This window comes from Antedon mediterranea, chromosome 9 (genome assembly GCF_964355755.1).
Source record: "Antedon mediterranea chromosome 9, ecAntMedi1.1, whole genome shotgun sequence".
In the NCBI taxonomy this organism is placed as follows: domain Eukaryota; kingdom Metazoa; phylum Echinodermata; class Crinoidea; order Comatulida; family Antedonidae; genus Antedon; species Antedon mediterranea.
In genome coordinates, this window is record NC_092678.1 from 11,860,250 (window position 1) to 11,880,018 (window position 19,769).

The 19,769-nt window shown below is 34.8% G+C and overlaps 1 protein-coding gene across 1 annotated transcript in view; it reads right to left on the reverse strand.

Annotated features, from left to right (window-relative positions):
* Nucleotides 1-277: 277 nt before the first annotated feature.
* The window catches only part of LOC140058164 (stabilin-2-like), an 85,867-nt gene continuing 66,375 nt past the window's right edge, over nt 278-19,769 (reverse strand). Inside the window, exons 54-60 of the mRNA XM_072103724.1 lie at nt 19,618-19,716; nt 18,698-18,817; nt 18,351-18,479; nt 15,390-15,548; nt 13,141-13,257; nt 12,854-12,905; nt 278-1,280 (exon numbers count right to left, since the gene is read on the reverse strand). Coding sequence (XP_071959825.1) covers nt 12,879-12,905; nt 13,141-13,257; nt 15,390-15,548; nt 18,351-18,479; nt 18,698-18,817; nt 19,618-19,716 — 651 coding nt within the window. The 3' untranslated portion in view covers nt 278-1,280; nt 12,854-12,878. The remainder of the gene's footprint in view (nt 1,281-12,853; nt 12,906-13,140; nt 13,258-15,389; nt 15,549-18,350; nt 18,480-18,697; nt 18,818-19,617; nt 19,717-19,769) is intronic.

The window sequence follows — 19,769 nt, forward strand, 5'->3', positions numbered from 1 at the left end:
TCAGAATTTGAATAGTCTGTTTAAATCAATCACTTTCGTAGGAAAGAAAAGAGCCAAGGGCAGCCAATTTGACTATTTTAATTTAGGGTAACAATTTTTTGGTGTTAAAAGTGACTAACTATTATGTAACATCTCTGCAAGTTCCTTATGTATGTACATACAACAAAGACAACACATTTGAGATCAAGCTTATTTTATTATGCAAACTCTTCAGTAAATAAGTCAACTTTATGTTTTGCATTTAAACATTTATTTACCTACAATGTCATGGTAACAAAATAAAAGGTGATACATATGTTATTCTTATATATCAGTTGAAAATATATATAAGCAAAAAAGTTATAAGTTACTACTCTTCTAATAAATATAAAAGCTGTATAAAAAATATAAACATCTTTATTAGACATAATTATTAAATGAAAGAATACTAAAGTCTATATTCTGAAAAATATCAAGGTAAGTATTTCAAGATGTAATTTATATTGCAATTTTGTATTGTAATTTTTATTCCTTGAAGTAAAAAATAAATGTATGCTTTCAATAGCATATTTAAAATGTGCGCAATTACACACATCAATCTAATACTACCGCATAAGAAAGTTGACCAGATGTGGTTGGTTATGGTAGAAATACAAGCCTCTTTATTGCAGTGTTTTAAGTCGGTGTAAACCGATTTGAAAAAATACAAAATCGCATAATCTATTCTGAACTATATATAGCTAGATTGCTGGGCTTGCGGAGTTTGCTAATGGCTGGAGGTATTCAGTATATAAAACACAAATTAATGGCAGTTGTATTGTGAAATGATTCAGGTAGCCCATAGGTTTCTTGAGACTATACTGTATATCCCTCCACTAAGCATGTCATGTCATAGTTCAACCTCAAAGGCTTGGGCTAATATTATGACAACCCAGTCAATAATTCCACAAACCACAAGTAACATTGATGTGAAATATATGTTGTGTTTCCATAAAGATAAACCAATGTTTAGCCTTAATATTATATTTACACTCTAGCTTGACAGATACAGTATAATAATAAAAATGAAAATTAAATACTATGCAGTTAGTGTCATGGAATGGAAGACCTTTTTAATACCCTTGATACAATATTGTTATAAACATTAGAATTAAACTATGGAGAAAAATGAGAGCATTGGAAGTGTAGCTTTCTTCTAAAATGTTCAACATATTCTCAGTATGTTACTATGTACGAGTCTTGATTGTCAACCTGCAGGCTGGTTAAATGCAGTCATCATCATTCAACATAATGCATTGTTTCTGTAAGATAAAAAATAATTATATTAATAGTAAGCATTCCTAAAAACCTAGATAGATTACAGTTTGTTATGAGCTTTGGGATTAGTACCATTTAGTAGTGTCTTTGAGATTGATAGACATGGTACCATTTAGTAGTGTCTTTGAGATTGGTAGACATGGTAACATTTAGTAGTGCCTTTGAGATTGGTAGACATGGTACCATTCAGTAGTGTCTTTGAGATTGATAGACATGGTACCATTTAGTAGTGTCTTTGAGATTGATAGACATAGTACCATTTAGTAGTGCCTTTGAGATTGGTAGACATGGTACCATTTAGTAGTGTCTTTGAGATTGGTAGACATGGTACCATTTAGTAGTGTCTTTGAGATTGGTAGACATGGTACCATTTAGTAGTGTCTTTGAGATTGGTAGACATAGTACCATTTAGTAGTGTCTTTGAGATTGGTAGACATGGTACCATTCAGTAGTGTCTTTGAGATTGGTAGACATAGTACCATTCAGTAGTGCCTTTGAGATTGGTAGACATGGTACCATTTAGTAGTGTCTTTGAGATTGATAGACATAGTACCATTTAGTAGTGTCTTTGAGATTGATAGACATGGTACCATTAGTAGTGCCTTTGAGATTGGTAGACATGGTACCATTTAGTAGTGCCTTTGAGATTGGTAGACATGGTACCATTCAGTAGTGTCTTTGAGATTGGTAGACATGGTACCATTCAGTAGTGCCTTTGAGATTGGTAGACATGGTACCATTTAGTAGTGCCTTTGAGATTGGTAGACATGGTACCATTCAGTAGTGTCTTTGAGATTGGTAGACATGGTACCATTTAGTAGTGCCTTTGAGATTGGTAGACATGGTACCATTTAGTAGTGCCTTTGAGATTGGTAGACATGGTACCATTTAGTAGTGTCTTTGAGATTGGTAGACATGGTACCATTTAGCAGTGCCTTTGAGATTGGTAGACATGGTACCATTCAGTAGTGCCTTTGAGATTGGTAGACATGGTACCATTTAGTGTGGTCCTTAAGGCTGTGTGCATGGTCCAGTAGGTAATGAAGCATAGGGATTGATAGACACAGTGTAGTTCCTATAAACTGGGGTCTAATAGATGGGTAGACATAGAAAGTACATTATTGTAATATAATGTGTTGCGTTGTTGAGGTACTAATGAAGACTCTGACTCGCTTGACTGTCGTAACACATTGTTTATTCAGTATAATACTTCAGTACAATATACAACTATAAGTATAGATAAGGAACGGACGATCAATGATGCTGTCAGTGAGGTGTGAGGTGCGTAGGTCTGCTTCTGGAGAAGTGGCTGTAAGGTGTGTGCTCCGTGAGGTGGCTGTAAGGTGTGTCTGGGCCCTTCTGAAACTTGGGAGTATATTGGCTCAGTTCATTTGCATAATGTCACTACGTAATCTGTGAGGGTAACGATTGGTCCTAAGTTGATCCAGGGGTGTTTAAGTGGGAGTGATTAACGGTATAATAAGGTATTTCTGTGATGGATGACACTGTCAAATCTGTACTTAAATAGTGTCGATCACTCCTGGTTTAACGATGGGAAAAGTCACAAAATTAAGCTAAGTGTTTTCTTTAGGGATTCTATTATAAACTAAATGGTCATTAAAACATCTGGACAAACTCTCCTTTGGACTTTCTGGGTCAAGTTTGTGAACCTATTTGAATTCCGATACAAAGGTCAATTTCTTAAATATAAAAGTATATCATTGTATTACATCCCTCTGTTTCCCTTTTTTTCTAATCTATTTAACATATAAAATGGTTATAATAGTGGCATGCAAAATTAAAGTTATATAAAAGAAAAAAAACATTATTATACATATATGCAAAATTGAGTTAGCCAAAACCATTGACTCTGAAGTGTAACCTTATCACTTTCACTCTCTCTCTTCTCTCTCTTTAAAAAAATGAAATTAAAAATGAATTTGGTATAAAATTTGCGTAAATCAAACATAAATCAGTTAAAAATAAAAATACAAAACTTAAAAATAGTATGTTACATTGAACATACACTCATCGCGTTCTAGTGGCCTTCAAACATAAATCATCAAATTAAAACATAAAACTCAAGAAAACTGTGGCTGATTAGCCTAAAATCAAAATATCAAACTTAATCACTTAAAACTTTAAAGAAACAAATGTGTGTGTCCCGTTGACACAAACTTATCCACAATATATCGTTATCGTCACAACTTTATCGATTTAAGCATCTATATTTACAGGTAATTACGATTTCAATCGGTCGACAAATTCGACTTTTGTACTCAATGTCAAAAAAATTACAATTAAAAGTACTAAGAAAATCTCCTGTTATTGTATATCAATTAATTAATGCTTGAGATTAACGACTCAAAGGTTAAACAAAATATTTGTTACAAAATGATTGTCGTTCTTTTTAATATCTCAATATATCGATCATTCAAAATTCAAAATTAATCATTATCAAACTCGTTACAAAATCAATACTTAAACATAATTTTAATTCTCTTTTAACTGAAATCACATCATTACTAAACAAATCTCATCAAATACGTAGACTATGCTATCAATAATTTAGCAAATGTCGTAATTTAAAAAATAATCTTGCAAAAAAAATTAAATCAGTAATTCGTTGCATTATACAAACGTTTTATGAATCGTTTTGGCGATCCACTTATCGGTATCTGTTTATCATTAATGATCTCTTTAATTAATTTATCTGTATCGTTATATCTGTCAATATTCCACCAAAATTTGCGATCATTAGATTCGTGTTTTGTTTTATCGGTGTTGCGTTTAGCTGAAGTCGGTTTTGAATATGAAACTAAAACTTGGAAATGTCCTGCTTTAAATCTACCTCGGTTTAATGTCATATTTGAATCATTAGGTGCTGTCATAATTAGATTAGTTTGTTCCTTGATTTGTTGTTCTTTCATTTGGAATGGGGCTGCTAATCCCATGTTATTCTCTACACAGTCAATGTAAGGTTGCAAGTTAAGGGGTTCTATCTTAGTTGGAGGTATAACTATTGATGGAGAAATGCTTACAGACCTTCGTTTTGCGGATGACGTGGCATTGATTTCAACATCAGTTGCAGATATGAAAAACCAACTCTCAAGTCTGAATAAGGAGAGTAAATCAATCGGACTAACTATGCACAAAGACAAAACAAAATACATGACTAACTTTGACACACAGGAAGACATTGAAATAGAGGGCCGGAAACTAGAAAAAGTGGAAGAATATAAATATCTAGGACAAACACTGAAAATGGAAGACACCACGAAGGAAGAAGTTATGTTAAGAATAAAAGCAGGATGGATGAATTTTGGCAGACACAAACACATGTTGACTGACAAGAGTATACCAATGTCACTGAGAAAGAAATTATTTAACCAATGTGTGCTATCAAGTATGACATATGGTTCAGAGACATGGGCAATAACAAAGGAACTTGAACAGAAACTTACAACTACTCAAAGAGCAATGGAAAGGAAGATGATGAACTTATCGCTTCGAGACAGGGTAAATCATACAATCATAAGAAAAAAGACAGGTGTTACAGATATAATGGAGAAAGTAAGACAATCAAAATGGAGATGGGCTGGGCATGTGGCGAGATTTCAAGATAATAGATGGACATACAGATTAACAGAATGGCAACCAAGGGTAGGAAAGAGGAAAAGAGGAAGACAAAAAAGAAGGTGGAGAGATGATCTAACAACATACATTGGAACGGCTGCATGGACTAGGACAGCAAGAATTAGACAGAAATGGAAATGTTATGAGGAGGGCTTCATTCAACAATGGATGAACTAATTGCCTAGATAGATAGATAGATCTTAGTTGGATGTGTAAGGGTATCTGATTGCAATTGGGCGGGTGTCCTATCATGTTCGTCTACAAATTCAACATTGATTTCGTCATTTACTACATTAATGGTGTTTTGGATTTTATCGTTATTATCATCAGTGGGTTCATTCAACAATTGTTTAAGTTTTTGTAGATGTGTAACATTTTTGCGTTCTTTGGGTGTTCTCATAAAACAGGGTTTCAGTCTGTTATAATTGAATACGTCGCGAAGTATTTATCCTTTAATCGTCGCTAGGATGTAGTGTGTTCTGTCTAGTACTTCATGAATCACTAATGGTCCGACCCATTCTGCGGCGATTTTCTTTTAATTTGCCGTTAGTGATGATGATGTTGGCTTGTATAAATATACGAGTTGTCCTACTGAGTAAATTGGACTTTTTTCTAAGCGTTGGGAAATTTTTGAGTTTTGGACGTTTTGTTGTGTTCGCTGTAATTGTAGCATTGTCTGTGAAATGTTTTGAAATTTCTTCTTGAGGTGTTCAAAGTATTCTTCATAGGAATGAGACAATCCTGAAATAGGGTTAAATGCTAATGAGGTCAAACTTGGAGGTTGGCGGCCAAAAACTAATTCGTAAGGGGAGTGGTTTCCTAAATGTGGGGATGAAAACGAGTTATAAGCATAACATGTTGTTGATACAAATCTAACCCAATCTGTTCCGAATTGGTTAAGGTTGACCTTTAACAGGTCCGATACAGTGCGGATATGACGTTCAACTTGTAAACTACCGTGATTGTGGACGCTGATGATTTTCCTATCAATATTAAGGGTGTTACATAATAGTGTTAATAATTTTCCTGTAAGGGAGGTTGCTGCATCTGAAATAAGACGAGATGGGGGTCCAAAAATACTGATGACCTTTTGAATTAGTGCTTCACAAATTGTTTCGGCATCAATGGATTTCAAAGGTACACAAATCAAAAATCTAGTTATCTCATCACATACTACCATAATATGTTTAAAACCTGAAGGCGATGTTGGCATACTCTTAAAATCTAGGCTGAGTGTATGAAAGGGACGGTAAGTTGCTGGTACTCGATCGTGTAAAGGACGTAATTTATCGGTTTTGGGACGAAATTGTTGACATCTAAGACACGCTTGGGTATAATTGTTGACTTTCTCGAACATAAGAGGCATGTAAAATAATTTCCTAATAGTAAGGTAAGTACGCATCGTACCTTGGTGGCTACTTAACAAATTGTCGTGATACTGAGAAATAACAGTCTCTGCTAAGTTTTCAGGAACAGCTAATTGCAATACAAATTCTCCACCTTTATCTTGGAAAAATAAACGGAATAGTAAACCGTTGCACAATATGTACTGCTCTGACTTATTCTGAACTGCACGAGCTGCTTTCTTATCAGCTGGAAGGATATCATGAACTAAATAATCGTAAACTGGCTTAAAAAATGGTGAAGTTTCTTGTTCAACACGTAATTGTTTAACATCTACTGGGAGGTTATAATCTCTAATTATCTTTCTTTGAATAACATCCATTAATCTATCTAAGTCTTGTTGTTTTGGGATGTGTGCTGACTTAAATTCAGTTATGTTGGGTACTAGTGGTTTGGGCGATGTATACAATTCAACTGGTACATTTCGATGTGTAGTGTCTTTGCTTTGTTTATTTTTGTCTACTAGTCGTTCCTCTGGAGGTTGTCGAATGTTTACATTACGTATTGGGGGTGGTGTTACGATGGGTGGCGTTGTGATGGGCGGTGATCGATGTGCGTTTGTTTGTTGTCTCGTGATTATTTGCGGTGTAGCGGTAGGTTGAGGTGTAGGTCGCGTGTTTGTTGTCACTGGGTTTTGATTAATGACGGGCGTTTGTACTGGTTTGGGTTTATGTAGGTCAGGTATATTTATTCCCATTTTCTTGGCGTATGACCTTGTTACTGGTCTGCAAGTAGATGTGTTTGTAATCGGGTTAAGAGATTCAGTCTCTGTAATATTAAATGCAATGGGTACAACTTGATCAATTTCGGAATCGTCGTCACGAGGGGCTCGGGAGAGAAAATCTGCTAAAACTAATTCAGTTCCTTTCTTATAACCAATTTGGAAAATGTATCCGGACAATCGTAATATTAGTTTCTGTAAACGGGGTGTACATGGCTGATCTTTTGAATTCCAAATTTGTACAATTGCTGAGTGGTCTACGAATGCATCAAATTCGCAACCCTTTAGTAAATGTCGAAATGCTGAAACGTTAATGTAAAGTCCAAATAACTCTAATTCTGTGACGCTATATCGTTGACAGGCTTGTGGTAAGATTTTGGAATAATAACCTATTATGTGTTCTTTACCGTTTACTGTTTGTGTTAAATATGAACCTGTTGCGGTTCTTGAAGTGTCGCTATATAGCGTAAATCTACCTTCTTTTCTAGGCATTTGAAGAGTTGGTGGTTTAACCATTAATTGTTTAATTTCGTCAAATGCTTTCTGGTGGTCAGTAGACCAAACAAATTTTCGGCGTTTACTCGCGAGTGTATGTAACGGACGTAAAATTGATTGTATTTGAGGGAAAAAATGGGATACATAATTTACTGCACCAATAAATCGTTTAGTTTCTTTATGGGTTCGTGGGACTGGCAAATTTCGGATAGCTGCACACCTGTCGCCTAATGGTGTGATACATGCGTGTCCTGAAGAATTAATCAGGATGGTGTGTCCCATATATTGCACTTTTATTCTTGAATAACTTACATTTCTTTGGACAAATTCTAAAACCATTTAATTGTAGGGCTTGTAAAACGGAAACAAGGTGCTGCTTATGAGCAAATTTGTCTTGGCTAAATAAAATAATATCATCATGATGGGCGATACAGAATTCTCTAGAATTTGGGATTTCATTTAAAATTTGGTCAATCTTTGCTTGAAATATACCTGGCGAAACGTTTAATCCTTGTGCTAATCTCTTATAATAATAATGCTTTCCACCATGATATGAAGCTATACCTGTGTATTGTTGGGCATGTTCGGCTAATGGTACACAGTGGAACGCTGATTTCAAATCAATTACGCTAAGAATCTGTGCATTAGCGTTACCTATTGTTTTCAAAGTTTCGGCTAATAATGGGAATGGGTGATTAATACGTTTTATCCTGGAATTTAGATAGCGAAAGTCTGTGACAACTCTTTTGTCTTTTGAATTTTTCTTTGAAACAAGAAGGACAGGGGAAGTATACGATTGGTGTCCTACTGCTAAGATTCCTAGTTTGACTAATTTGTTCAATTCGGCCTCAATAACATTTTTGTCTTTGTCTGTCGCGAAGTATGGTCGAATAAAAAATGGTTCATCGTTAGAGAGGTGTATGTCAGCTTTGAAGTTTTGGCAGCTAGATAGTCCACCATAAAGTGAAAATGCGTTTCTGTTTTGTTGTAAGGTTTTATACAAATCTTCTTTTTCTCTATGTGTTAAAACGCTGTCTGTTAAATCAACTTGTTTTCTAATTATTTCTTCCTCGGTTAAAGTTAGCAATGGGTCTGTACGTTCTAAATGTGGGTACTTGTTTGCGTTGTCATTGGTCAACTTTATTCTATCAATTGGTAGGTCGTTAGTAACTGTTACAAGGTTGGTTAAGTGAAGGCTCGCGATAGGTTGATGTGTATTTAGAGATACGTTTCTGTTTGTGTTGTTAGTGATATCAATGTTGGTTTCTCCTCTATGTAATTTTACTAACATATCTGATGGACAAAGTTTTGAAATATGGGTGGTTGCATGTAGAACAACATCAGAATTGCGTACAAAGGCGGGAACCCTTCCTTTTAATTTAACTGTTCTAGTATCACCGGGTTTAAGAAAAATCTTGTGGACGGGACGAAAGCTAAAAATCTTTGGTCTAATGCGAAAGGTGTTTTCCTTAAAATTTAAAGTACCGTCGAGTTCAGACAATGTTTCGGTTCCAAGTATCAGGTCAATACCTGTCAAATTTTTAACAATTAACGCTGAAATTTTAAATTTGTGTCCTTGGATAAATAATTCAAATTGCACTAAGTGGTTGGCATATAAGAAGTCACCGTTACCTAATCGAAATTTAGTTGTGTTCACTTTAACTGGCTTTAAACGCGATAAATAAAGTGAGGAATTAACGTACGATTGTGAGATTATAGTTCTAGTTGAACCACTGTCAAATAAAGTTAAAACATTTCTACCATCTGGTAAATTTCCTTTAACGTAATTTCTGTCGTTAAGTAACAAATCAATATTATCTGAATTCCCTAAGTATTTTGCCTTAAAATTGTCGTATTTAGTATGGGGGGCCAGATTATAGGCGGCATCTAGTCCCCTTTTTAAAAATCCTGCTGGTGGCTAGGGTAGTAATTGTTTGACTGTTGGTATGGGTATGGCGGGGGATAATTTCCGTAAGAGGGGTTTTGTTGTCGGCAGTGCCTTGCTATGTGGCCTGGTTTCCCGCAGTAATAACAGGTTGGGGGAGGTTGTCTATATCTTGGGGTCGGTGGGGTCTGGAATCGGGGTTTGTATGGGCTTGGGCTTCGGTTTCGTCTTGGGATATAATTTCGGGTGGGGGAACGTGAGCGTCGAGTATCATCATTAAGGGATCGTTTTGTTGTGGCTATATCTAACTTAAGAGAATTTATCTCATGTTGGAGCGATTCGAGACTATTATCTGTTTCCTTATTGATATTGAATGAAACTTCCCGTGTGGAATCATCTACGGAAAGGTCAAGGTAATTTTGTGTGCTATTTACGATATTGTCAATAGTGGCATCGATTGGGGTGGACATGGCTACAGCTGCTCTACATTTTGGTGGAAGGGTCGAAATAAATTTATTCTTTATCTGCTGGTCAGCGTATCCAATTCTGTCTGCGGCTTGTTTGATTTTGGTTAAGTGCTTTTCGGCGTTGTCGCCAGTGGTGTATGTAATTGAATCGTATTCTCTTATGTGCGCATAGATTGATTTGTTTTTACTAAACCTGTTGATGAATTGGGTTTTTAAGGATTCTAGTGAATCGAACTGCTTTCCCTCAATCCAGAGTCTAGCTTGGCCCTGAAGGCTACGTTTGAAAATACTTATTACATTAATTAATTGGGCATTGTTTACAGGGTTTTCTAAAGTGTGGGCTTCAAGGTAGTCGGTAAACGATAAGTAGTGTGCACTACATTGGTCGTGATCGGTTATGGAACCGTCATATCTTTTGGGAAGGAAATCGGTTTGTCTTAGGTGGGGCACGGGATGAGGATTGACGGGCTCATTTAAAATTACTTCGTTATCAACAACGTCGACCATACTTTATAATATTAATTATTAATCAAATATCAAAAACAATTTAGTGTATATATATGTGTAAACTCTCACTTTTTCAATCAAGGTTACAAATCAAAATCAAAATGGTTTTGACTTACCCCAAATGCTTCGGATCCAATTAAAAATGAATTAAAGGAATGCAAAAAGTGTTCAAAGTGTTTAAATGTTCAAACAATGAATTAAAAAAATGTTAAAAGTGTTCATCAATGTTCAAATTTTCAAACAACGAATTCAAAAAAATGCGAAAGGTGTTCATCAATGTTCAAAATGGTAAAAAAAAATAAATGTTAAAAAAAAACGATCGAAAAAAAACGGCGTGAAGTTGAAAGTGTCCAAACGAAACGGTTCTTGTCTGCTTGCTTCTGTTTTGATTCTTCTTGGGTCTTCCTCGATTATCTTCTTTGTCTTCATCCAATGGTTATAATTTGATAAAATTTCTGCTTGTCTCGATCTCATTCAAATATAATTTCAGCTTGTCTCGATCTCATTCAAATATAATTTCAGCTTGTCTCGATCTCATTCAAATATAATTTCTGCTTGTCTCGATCTCATTCAAATATAATTTCAGCTTGTCTTTTGTGTAAAGTAAATTTCTGGTTTTCTCCTTTCAAACAAATATGGTTATTTTTGTCTTCGTCTTCGTCTTCGTGTCTTGTTAAGTGTTTATTTCTTGTTTTCTCACTCCGTTCCTTATGAAATTTGGGTCTTCCACCATGTAATATAATGTGTTGCGTTGTTGAGGTACTAATGAAGACTCTGACTCGCTTGACTGTCGTAACACATTGTTTATTCAGTATAATACTTCAGTACAATATACAACTATAAGTATAGATAAGGAACGGACGATCAATGATGCTGTCAGTGAGGTGTGAGGTGCGTAGGTCTGCTTCTGGAGAAGTGGCTGTAAGGTGTGTGCTCCGTGAGGTGGCTGTAAGGTGTGTCTGGGCCCTTCTGAAACTTGGGAGTATATTGGCTCAGTTCATTTGCATAATGTCACTACGTAATCTGTGAGGGTAACGATTGGTCCTAAGTTGATCCAGGGGTGTTTAAGTGGGAGTGATTAACGGTATAATAAGGTATTTCTGTGATGGATGACACTGTCAAATCTGTACTTAAATAGTGTCGATCACTCCTGGTTTAACGATGGGAAAAGTCACAAAATTAAGCTAAGTGTTTTCTTTAGGGATTCTATTATAAACTAAATGGTCATTAAAACATCTGGACAAACTCTCCTTTGGACTTTCTGGGTCAAGTTTGTGAACCTATTTGAATTCCGATACAAAGGTCAATTTCTTAAATATAAAAGTATATCATTGTATTACATTATGCTGAACTTGTTATTGGTGGACACAGCAGAAAATACCAATCAAGCTTATTTTTTGTCTACAAATCACTATTATTTATACTGACAATGTAATATTAGTTTTCAAGTACTATTAGATTTAAAGCTATCATGGTGTGTGGCAGTACAATATTACAATGTCACTACCACCAACTTACATAACCCAATACCAGATATATTAAAGTTGGTTCCAAATAAAATGTATTATAAAACAAAAACAGTAATTGCACAAAAAGGATTTCCAATTTGTGCAAAAAGGAAAAGATCGCTTAAATTAGAAGGAAAAGAATTCCGTAGTATACATAGATTGAAAGATAATGATACATAAGCAAAAGGTGCAACATACAAAATACCAACAACCAAAAGTCAATGTGAAGTCAATGAATCATAATAAACAAATCAAATATATATATATACATATACATATCAGGCAATGAACATTAATTCTAAACCACCCGGTGATATACTGAAATTTAATTAATTAATTTGAAACGATAAAGATGAGGAAATCTGTGAGAATGAGAAAAAGTCGCCCCAACCGAGACTCGAACTCGGACCGCCTGCTTGATATGCAGATGTCCTAACCATTAGACCACTGGGGCTTTCATGGTATTGTTTAAACTCGATTGGATAACGACTCTTTAACATTCTCGGCGTGGTACGGTGGAACAGCACTAGTCCTCAGTTGTACGCACGCGCACCAGAGATCAAATTGATACGCCCTCATCTTTCAGTATTTTTATTCACAAGGTGGGATCATATAAGTGTATATGTAATATTTAAGAAGTATTAACTTTTTTTTGTATAATACCAGGATTGGAAGTTTTAATTCTTGTAATTTTAAGATTTAACATTTTATGCTTTTGATATATGTATAGCGCTTTGAAAGGGCGCCTTATAAGTATTATTAAAAATTGATAAATAAACATTGTGTGTGCATAAACTTCAGATAAAGGAATTTAACATTTTGAGATAAACTATAGAAAGGTACAGGGTATACACAGTTTTGTTCATACACAGTGAAAGGGTTATAAAAGCTTCACACATTGGTTGGTTGTTTGGTTAGAAACACTCTATCCTACCTAATAGGTAATGACTTTCTTGTGTCTAGGCATCTGACACTGTACCTAAAGACTGATTTTATTGATGAAAAAAAAGAACAATATAATAATAATAATAAAATAAAACATAGCAAGATTTAAATATAAGCATATACAGTATATTGTATTTTTAATTACTTGTGCACATCTATACAGTGATAATCAATTTTGCAATCAATGACCAGTATTTATTGTTTTATATTCTGCAACATTTCCCATTGTTTCCAATATGTAGAAAAAGGAGTGAAAATAAAAGATGATATGCTCACTTTGCCAAAATTTAACGACTCTTCGCCAACTTCTGAGAAGGATGGGTTAACAAAAGCATTGTCCTCAGCACTCCTTGTATTAGAAAAATACACTACACCTCCATCAGCATTATTTTTCTATTGATAAAAAAAACGTTCATTAAGTATAATAAATTCACTTAATATTTGATCTTTTTCTGGTTACTATAGATGGTCATCAGAAAGTCCATGATGCTGACAGTGAATATCAACACAGTGGGCGGTAATGCTGACAGTGAATATCAACACAGTGGGCGGTAATCCTTTCATTCAGTTATATTCTTTATGTGACACAAAAGTAGTTGAATGGTATAGAGCAGCTGATCACATTAAGGTGGCCTGGTTTGTGGTCTTGGCTGAAGTTGCTGATCACATTAAGGTGGGCTGGTTTGCGACCTTGGCTGAAGTTGCTGATCACATTAAGGTGGGCTGGTTTGTGACCTTGGCTGAAGTTGCTGATCACATTAAGGTGGCCTGGTTTGCGACCTTGGCTGAAGTTGCTGATCACATTAAGGTGGGCTGGTTTGTGGTCTTGGCTGAAGTTGCTGATCACATTAAGGTGGCCTGGTTTGCGACCTTGGCTGAAGTTGCTGATCACATTAAGGTGGGCTGGTTTGTGACCTTGGCTGAAGTTGCTGATCACATTAAGGTGGGCTGGTTTGTGACCTTGGCTGAAGTTGCTGATCACATTAAGGTGGGCTGGTTTGTGGTCTTGGCTGAAGTTGCTGATCACATTAAGGTGGCTGGTTTGCGACCTTGGCTGAAGTTGCTGATCACATTAAGGTGGGCTGGTTTGTGACCTTGGCTGAAGTTGCTGATCACATTAAGGTGGGCTGGTTTGTGACCTTGGCTGAAGTTGCTGATCACATTAAGGATATGTTCAGACTCACGGAGTTACGGTGGAGTTATCTACGCAAGGCGTACGGTAATCCGTGGCGTTAAAAGTCAAGATGTTCAGACACAACGATTAGCATTCCAAACGTCTTGCGTTTAAAGCGGAAGTTCCGTCATACCGAAACGGCCGATGGCCAACAGAGCTGAACAACAGAGCTGAGAGTGACACGCGCGAAAGTTTACAACACTAGCTAGGCCTAGCAATATAATACAATGGTACCTTCAAATGTAATGGTTTTTTTGCCGATTTTTTTGCAAATCCTTACAGAAGATAGTAATTTCGAACATAATTATTACACGGACAATGACTTTGCCATTATTTGTATGATTTTAATTAATTTTGTGAAATCATGTCGCCGACGCCAACTTCGTCAGGAAGAATTTTGCAGTTTAGATGCAATTTCTTTAAAAACAGCCATCTTGTTGCCGGCGCTAGCTTTCCAATTTCTATCTTGTCTATAAATTCAGGGCTGCCCCATTATGAAATCAAATCAGCCACTTCTGTACTTTTCCATGTAACACGTTTCATTTTAATTCGAATGTTGCTGTTGATCTACTAGCTCGAGGAACAGGCTATATTGTTTTGCTATTAAAAAAAACCTCGCGAATAGACTGCTGCTAATTGCGGTCGTGTCTTTTCATTGGCTGACGTTGACCGGAGATTGAAATCACTGATGCATCAATGGATTAGCCTTATGAAATCTACCCTCTCCCGCTGGAGTTATTAACGCCACTGGTGCGGAGTAACAGCTCCCTAACGCTAATCCGCGGCATGGTTCAGACACAAAAATATGTACGCCGCGTACATAACTCCACCGTAACTCCGTGAGTCTGAACATACCCTTAGGTGGCCTGGTTTGTGGCCTTGGCTGAAGTTGCTGATCACATTAAGGTGGCCTGGTTTGTGGCCTTGGCTGAAGTTGCTGCATAAGTGTTTGCATAAAATTACATGGAATATGTGCTCCCTGATGGGACAATTCACACCAAATTTAAATTTGGCAAAATGTTTAGTCTTTTATTTTCTTCAATATCCTGATATTCACAAGAAACAATAACAAAATTCAATATTAATATTTTTTTATGATTTATTTAAAAAGTGTGTTTACTAAAAATGTTTGCTCTTTGCCTATTACAAGATGCCTGATAATATAAACAACAAAGCAGAAATATAACAATATAAAATATCATTTATACAAAATATATAGTGTACCAACAGAGCATGCATAAGCATAGTATAGACATTACATAGCAAACAATGCTCTTAAAAGAACTTAGGATTTGAAAAATCCATTTTTGGTATAATAAATGACAATATATATATATTAAATGACACAAACCTTTTTAAATTTACTGACAGTAAAACCGCCATCTACTTTTTTAAGATGGTTGTATCGCATTACAAGCAGAGATGTGATTCCAATCACGCAGATGACGGTAAATGAAATGAGGATGCCAGCAAACAAACGACTACTACTCATGCTGCCGTCAGTCACGCTCTATCAAAAATCCAAATAAATATAACAGTTAATATAAAAAACCAATTGTGAATCAATTGTAGACCTATCTTTTATTGTGATTTAGGCAATCTGATTCAAATGACAGGAATCTATTTAGATGTTATATAAAACAAATAATGAATGTTTTATATTCGTGTAACGGTACAAACAATGGCATTTGGTGATGATGAAAGGTTATATTTCAACACGGCTGTGCTTCGTATAACCTTTTTATTTATAACCTTTCATCATTCTTTGTTGCCATTATTTGTACCATTACACTCATAAACATTCTTTGTATAATAACACACCCACTATTTTTAAACTTTTATTCAGTTAATCCGCTGCCGTCGTTTTTAATCAATGCTCAAATCTAGACCATTTAAAAAGGCACCACTTTGATTTTGGCAGTGGAGTACAATTTAAAATAGATGGTGCAAAATATTTCCAAAAAGCTGCCATGTAATAGAACTATTAGGTAAAACTTTTACTGTGTAATAAAAGTAATATTAAACTAGATTTAATTCGTCACTATGACGAATTATAGGTTATATGCATTGATTTAAATAAAGATAATTGATTTTTAAAAGATATATTGATTGATTGATTTTCTCAGAATCTTTAATTATTTATAATATATGATAGGACCTTGCTAACGCGAACACCATAGCCGGTATCACAATCCGATCAAAGATCCATATGCGTATAATGTCATAAACCACATTTGTTGTTACATAATAATAAAGACATAAGTTAATTTTTATCTAGATTTCATTATAAATCATGTGTATAATCTATACACTAAGAAATAAATTTGAACAAACAATACGGATAATAAAAAAAAAAAATCTTATTTCGTTTCCCAAGGTGAGACTCGATCTCGGTACCTTGAATGCCATAGACACGAGCACAGACCACCGAGCCGTACACAACTGACTAAAAGTTGTAGAAAAATTCCTCCGTGTATTTACTATGCAGTAACCACTTTGATGCAAATAGATTATTACATACCGAAATGAATTATAATTTTTTACTATGATGACATCTTTAAAATGTATACAAATGATGCACTGTCAAACTACATACTTTTAACTTTAATATATGAATTTTTGAAGGAAGAAAGTTAATGTTAAGTTTGTTATTTTGGCCTAAGAAAATGTCATAATTTGTTTGATTGTCGAAATTATGTTTTTTTAATTTAATATGCAATTAATGATGACTTAATCAACTTTTGTTCTCTTAATTTGATAATAAATCATACATATGATACATACACTTCAAGAAAATGAAATAAAAAATAGGTGTTCCCCTGCATTCTGACGATATATATTAATTTTAAAATTTAGCATATTTTCACCATTTTGTTAACTTATACGTGCGTAGCCCGTCACTTTTGACGTGCTCGTATAACGCAATTTCGAGTTGAAACCTGAATCAAATATGATGATATTATTAAAGAAAGGTTATACAACAGTAATCGGACACAAACAGTGTGCATTAACGTTTGATGCGCAGTGCGCGTGCAAAAATCTGCGCACTCATGGCAATTTTTTAAACGCCTAAAATTGCCTGAAACGTACTCTAATTTCATCGAAAATAAATTCTGACAATTTTCAACATTTTAAGCGCGCGTACGCATGCGTTATATGCGCTACGCACGTAATTGTATTGCCATATTATGAAATATGACCTGAAATTTATGAGTACCAAATTTTGTTTAATTGTGATTCATGCTTGTGAAGATATGATTACAAACGTGATTTCGTAAAATCGCGCGTAGACCGCGTAATTTTTGATTACGCATCGTGAAAATATAACCACATCGATTCCTGGCCATAAGGAATATACTCTGAAAACTTGACTTAGCTAGATAAAACTGATGCCAAGATAATGCATGGACAAAATAGTGCTAAGGAAAGAATAAATAAATAAATAAATAAATAAATAAAGATTTTGACAGAATCAAGAGGTTATATGCATATCATGCATATAACCTAATTAACTAAGGAAATTGGAAAGATATACACAGGTGTGTCATACATATACACAGGTGTGTCATACATATACACAGGTGTGTCATACATATACACAGGTGTGTCATACATATACACAGGTGTGTCATACATATACACAGGTGTGTCATGCATATACACAGGTGTGACATGCATATACACAGGTGTGTCATACATATACACAGGTGTGTCATACATATACACAGGTGTGTCATACATATACACAGGTGTGACATACATATACACAGGTGTGACATGCATATACACAGGTGTGTCATACATATACACAGGTGTGTCATACATATACACAGGTGTGTCATACATATACACAGGTGTGTCATACATATACACAGGTGTGTCATACATATACACAGGTGTGTCATACATATACACAGGTGTGTCATACATATACACAGGTGTGTCATACATATACACAGGTGTGTCATACATATCAATAAATAACAAATACAAAAAATAACAAATACAAAAAATCATTTTTTTTGTTTTATAAAACCACTACTTTTATTCAATTTATCCATCATAAATGCTAGGCCAGGAAGCTAGACCATTTAAAAGGCAGATTAGAGCAGTTTATAGACAGCACACATAATAATGTGATGTTCAAACGTGATCAGACAAACATTCTAAACATTTTTACAGAAAGATAAAGTGCATTAGAGCTAGTTATATATCAATTTTCTGTTAGGTTGGTCCAATTCCAAATGACATGTGATGCGTGTGCTGTTTGGAAACCATTACTGTGACTTTTATGATACTTTGAGCTACATACCGTTTCTGGGTAAGCCTGCGTTGTTGTTTTAACAGATGTTGTTAGTGGGAGCATTAACACATGCAAGACACCATTTGTTGCTGGAATATCAACCTCTTTTACAATAACATTGTTCACAGTTTTCTCATCCTAAAAAAAAAATCAATATTTTTTTTTTAAATTTCCTATTCATAAAGATATAAATAAAAATTTTTAACTGTCTTGTTGATTATCAATATATCATAACTACTAATAAGATTCTAATACACACAAAATGAAGCTGTATTGCTAAGTCAATACAACTCAAAAACCTCAAATAACAAATAATTACTGTAAATTTTCATACAAAGCAAAATGGGTAGACCTACTGTTTTAAAGTTGATATTTAATGTTAGGCCAGAGTATGCATTGACAGTCTGTGTGGCAGCTAGAAGGTCAGAGGTCAATAAGATGCCAGACACAACATGATTACCATCGTTCAGCTGCTCCTAAAAATGTATTATATCAGTTTTAGAGATTAATAAATGTGTCTCTACTGAAACAACTTAACAACCATCACAATGATATTTTATTCAAGAATTTATGCAACTTACTGATTAGTCTAGTTACACAAATATTGAATATGCTTAAGAGCTGAATTGAAAAAATGTGTTCTCGAATTGAAAGATTTATTGTTAAATAAAAAAATCAATCTTTTAAAAAATGGATACAAAACCTCCATTGTTTGTTTTATAACACACATGACTTTTGTAAATTTTATTCACTTAATCTACCGTTTAAATCTTGAATTGATTGTCAAATGCTAACTAAGCAAAATGTTGGACCAGAGCAGAGAAGTTATAAACAGCGTAGTTTACATAATGTTCATGTTAAAGCATGGAGCTAAAAAATTAGTAGCTCCATGGTTAAAGCATTGCACAACAATCTCAAAATTGTTACATGAAGCTTGCATCAAGTAATTTGACCAATCACAGCGTAATGAGTCACCCAAACTCTCTCTTGTGATTGGTTAACTCAATTGCATTGCACCAACATCAAGTATGAAAAAAGCTTGACTGTTGAAATGGGAGGAAATAATTATTAGCAGTTTGTGATATAAAATCAATGCCATAGAAATTGAGTATTTTATATGAGCTTATAATTGGTGCATTAAAATCATTTGGATTAGAACGTTAATGTTTGGTACTGAGAACCTCTTATTTCCCTTTCCTTGTTTTTGAAACAAAGTGGTTCATCCCCTCTATCCCAACCAATTTACACTGATACAAAATCAAAGTATTGGTCTTACCGAAGAAAATGAATCAGAGTTGATTGGTACAAAAACAGTGACTTTACTTTGAGGGTTCACCAGTAGTTGTTGCACATGCATGCCATAATCAACAACAGCCTTAAACAAATTTAAAAACACAATACATATGAAGCACTATATGAGCATCGAAG